General features: G+C 41.1%; 1 protein-coding gene across 2 annotated transcripts in view; it reads right to left on the bottom strand.

The window, feature by feature from the left end:
* Positions 1 to 1,089: 1,089 nt before the first annotated feature.
* The window catches only part of LOC134063816 (cytosolic phospholipase A2 zeta-like), a 29,472-nt gene continuing 25,866 nt past the window's right edge, over positions 1,090 to 4,695 (bottom strand). For both annotated transcript variants that reach the window (XM_062519542.1, XM_062519541.1), the window contains exons 19-20: positions 3,274 to 3,460; positions 1,090 to 2,307 (exon numbers count right to left, since the gene is read on the bottom strand). In XM_062519542.1, the coding sequence (XP_062375526.1) occupies positions 2,066 to 2,307; positions 3,274 to 3,460 (429 nt within the window). In that variant the 3' untranslated portion in view covers positions 1,090 to 2,065. The remainder of the gene's footprint in view (positions 2,308 to 3,273; positions 3,461 to 4,695) is intronic.

The raw sequence follows: 4,695 nt of genomic DNA, 5'->3' as shown, positions 1-4,695 counted from the left end.
CAGTCTAGCAAACGTGGGGAAACTAAACACTGCGACCAGCGTGACTCAAGCTGCCTTCATGCCGCTCGTAAACTCAGAAGACCCGCCTTTAAAAAGTCCCGACAGGAAAATGTGTCGAGCGAGTGTTTCTATCTGTGTTGTTAATTTAGTGAGAAATTAATTTTCCTATTTGTAATGACAGTGAAATGTACCTCTTGTGTTGTTGCAAGGTAGGCCGTCATGGAGAAGATGATAGTGACGTCAAGTCGGACACCTCGGGGCACAAAACTTCTGCACGAGTCTCAGAGCAAAAAATCCAACCCGACCTTGCGTTTAAGTAATTTTTCCGATGTCGAAGGTCAGAATTTTCCGAAGGTCCGATGTGGCATGAAGGCACTATTATGTTCAACCAGTGGTCTGTAGTGGAGGATAAACGCAAGTAAGCACAGTTTACCTACCTCTGAAATTTCAGAAATAGTTTATCCATCTCTTATAAGCTTTTATCCACTTGTGAAAAGAGTTTATTCACCAATTGAAACTTTTCACATTCAACAATTGCACTATACTATCCACATTCACAATATATACACTCATAAACACTTTAGGAACCATTTTTACCATTGGTATTGTTATAAACATTACTCAATGACCTCCACCATCATCAAACATGTTCCCAGTAAACCCTTGAAGACGGACAGTGTCATCCGAATCTTTTCACACTCACACTTCATACTCATACCAGACACAAGCTTCATTTCATGGATCCAGGATAGGCCTACTATGCATCCTGATAGAGCTCCCTTGGCCTTTGGAATTAAAATAGCCCCACATCATTACATACCCTTCACCATAGCTAGATTGGCATGCCCAGTTAGCCTATTAGCCTGTTTGATTAGCATTGAGCTCAATGAGCATCAAACAGGCTAACTGGAAAAAACATTCCAATCTCTAGCTATGGCAAAGGGTATGTGATGATGTGAGGCTATTTTAATTCTAAAGGCCAAGCAAACTTTATCAGGATGCATGGTATCCTGGGTCCATGAAATGAAGCTTGTGTCTGGTATGAGTATGGCGTGTGAGTGTGAAAAGATTTGGATGACACTGTCCGTTTTCAAGAGTTTACTGGGTTTCATTTCTCAATTGTTGACTGTATTTGTGAATATGGTTTCAACACGAAATATTAAGAATATTCCTAACATTAGTCTACTTCGCTTAACAATCTGTTAAACATGTAGCCTATTACAGTTACACAATATGCCGACTACAACAGAAATAATTTGCAGCATGGCTAGTTATTCTCTTACATGCTCTTATAATTCAACCAAATATAATTACTACTATTTCAATTTACTACCCAATTAGTGCATTGACTATATCAAAAACTTAAATCTCAAAGGACGCACATTAAGAAGTCGGTGGATATGTGGGTAAATAGATCCGAATGTGTGCTAGGGGTGGAACGGTACACAGAATTCACAGTTCAGTTCATACCTCAGACATCACGGTTGGGTACGAGTTCGATACAATGGAGGGAAAAGCACAACAAATTATTGTGAATGTCTCATGCAACAGCCTGAAGTGTGCAAAATGGGATATAAACAAGTACCCCACATCATCTACAGACTCGATCTGTAACTTGTAAACATAATAAGACAATCAGCTAAAACTAAAAATAGCCCAACAGCATCTTATATGAAAGTGCAAATTACATCAAATAATGATTTTTTAAAAAATCCATTTAGGTGAGACCATCAACATCTGTGTTTGGTTGTATATGGACGCGTCCACAGTTTGCCTCAGTAATAATCTACTGAAGATGTCACACTATTTTGCTTTCTCTAATGAGAGCTTCACAGAGCAAAAGCGGGATTACAGAGTAAGTGTCCCTAAAGTACACGCGTATCTATCAGTAGTTCCACATTCTCAAGTTTTATTTACTTTTATACCGTGTATTCTGCGTACAATTCATGCACTGAAGCGTTTCGGTTTAAATCGTATACATGTACCGTTCCACCCCCAATGGGCACTGTAACCAGTTGTTCTAAAACTCCCCCGCCTTTGTGATTCCAGACACAGAGGGAGCTGTTCAGGAGCACGAGTGGTCTTTGTGTTCATCCTCGTCTTCACAGACTCTTTCTCTCTGTAGCGCCCTGCGTAGAGCTGACAGGAGGATGTCGCGGTTGTTCAGGACGTTGTAGGATGTGAGATCCATCAGCTTCTGGAAGTCCTCAGGCTGGTAGGCCAGTTTCGTAGTTTGGTACGGTGAATTGTCAGTGCTGACGTCCACGTCTCCTTGTTTCAGTTCGTCTGCCCCTTCTCGCTGGACACCTTAACATAACAAACAAGAAGATTCACTTTTGAAATATTAAAACTGAGCTGAACAACCACTGGCTTCTTTTGCTTACACTGAAAGGTGTAAGTAGGAGAAGAGGATGGACCCTGAAATATTCTCTAACATGCGCTTAATACATAATTCATAATGCTGCTCCACCACCTCTGAAAACATTTGTTCATGCCTGTTCTGAACAAACAGGGAGAGCCACAAGATCATCAGGGGTAATTGTATTCTGCCAAATCGGAACACCACATTTGGGCAGTCAGCCTTTTCTTTTAGAGCTGTTAAAGCATGGAACGCTCTTCCTAGTAATCTGAAAAGCTTCACAGATTTCTACACTTTCTCACGTGAAGTAAAAAAAAATGGATTTTGAGTAATCAGTCTTGCCAGCATGTCACTAGTCACTAGTTCCATAGCATTTATACAGTACAATGTGTGTGTGTGTGTGTGAGTGTGTGAGTGTGTGAGTGAGTGAGTGAGTGAGTGAGTGAGTATCTTATTATCATTCTTAATTTATATGCCCCCCCCCCCCCCCCCCCCATGGAAATTAGCTGTTAGCTATAATCTGGTACAAGTCATTTCTTTACTTTATGTAACTAATGAACCTGTACATGGTCCCTGTTTTAAATAAACCAAATAAACTAAACTAAACTAACTATTAAGTGGATGGGCGAAGACCTCCCCCTAATTCAAATCGTGTGTGAGTGAGTGAGTGAGTATCTTATCATTCTTACCATACCTGCTCAGGGACTGGCGGATGGAAATTAGCTGGTAGCTATAATCTCTTTACTTTATGTAACTAATGAAACTGTACATGCCCCCCCCCCACCCAACCAAAAAAAGAGAAGCGTGATACATATACTCAGGACGATGAGAGAGTGTAGAAAATCCTCTGAATACAACATTTTTTCCAGTCCAATGTAAAATCATTAGTGGTTGGGCTGCTGGTGTCCACTAACCTGGGGCTTTGAACTCTCTGAAGGTGAGGTTGACCATGGGGAAGTGAACCACAATGGGAGCTTTGGGATTATTCTTGTCTTCAAACACGTACACCTCCTTCATGGGCTCTTTCTCCACACGGCTGAAATCGATGGGAGGGAACGGGATCCTGTGATCAGTGCAGTGTTGCTGTGTTTTCTTCAGCACCTGAATGGTTTATACAGTTAAACACACACAGTTAGACACCACCGGCCCCTGAGAAAGCTTGTCAGATGTGATTACTATCTGTAAAACATCTGTTGCAGGACTTCAGATGTGCATTTCAGTTCTCTTTCAAACGTTCAAACAGTAAAGGAGTCCACAGACAGTCTGCACAATCATGCAACCCCAACCACTAAAGTCATATTTAGAGCATTGCAGCATCCTTTCAGTTCCTGCCATCTCTGGCAATATTGACTCACTGTTCCATTGTCACCTGTTCCAGTAAAGATTACACAGAGTCACTGTCCTTTTCAGTAAACGGGAAACCTGTTTGTAACTTGAGCTCAAGATAAGGCCAAATAAAGCTTTCAAATTTTGCACGGGTCAGTTGAAACAAATGTGGCTGTTGCAAAATATAAACTAGAAAAGCACTCCAAGAGAGAAAGATCTGCCCTTAGTCACTCCGGGCTGCAGAAGAAGTTATGAATGAAGTCTTGATAAATGAGATGTTTCAAGCAGAAGTAGACAAATAAGTGCATACTGTAAGCATCCATTTTGTATGAATGCAAAGTTTTGACAAAACAAAAATGTTATGGCCTTATCCAAGGAAGGAGGTAAAGTTTTCAAGCAGAAGTAGACAATTAAGTGCATATAAGCATCCATTTTGCTAGCCTGGATGCCAGACCAAACTTTAGCCCCGCCTACATCCTTTTTCTGCACGGAAGTTCAGTCTGGCATTTCTCCATTGGGCTTGCACTATGCGCTGTACAGAGCTGTTCGGACCAATAAAATTGTCAGGGCGGGCTTTACACGATGATGGACAGATGAACAACAATGACATTCACGGCTTCACGCTTAGGTTGATTTTGATTGCAACAGAAACGCTATGGCTATGAATGCATATTTTTTCCATGCAGTTTGGCCTTTTCTTTTAGCTTACATGAAAACGGAGGTTTTATCACAGATTCACACAACTAGGCTATTTCTGAACACTTGGACCAACGTGGATATGTGGGAAAACTTCGGTTTCACTTTCACCTAGGTAAAACATGTTTGTGTGATGTTCCCGTTTGTTTGAAATGTCCGTTTGCTCGTTGGGTTAACGACACCCTTCCCCAGCTGTTCATTGCATGTTTGTAGCCTAGTTTGAAGGAATTCTTTTTTAAAAACAAAGGAGGGAAAATGTTTTCCAAATAGCCTACCCTGCTACATATTTCGTTGTCTTAGATTTCGCTATCAGG

This window comes from Sardina pilchardus, chromosome 18, assembly GCF_963854185.1.
Source record: "Sardina pilchardus chromosome 18, fSarPil1.1, whole genome shotgun sequence".
Taxonomy (NCBI): Eukaryota; Metazoa; Chordata; class Actinopteri; order Clupeiformes; family Clupeidae; genus Sardina; species Sardina pilchardus.
This window is presented reverse-complemented; position numbering and strand designations above follow the sequence as displayed.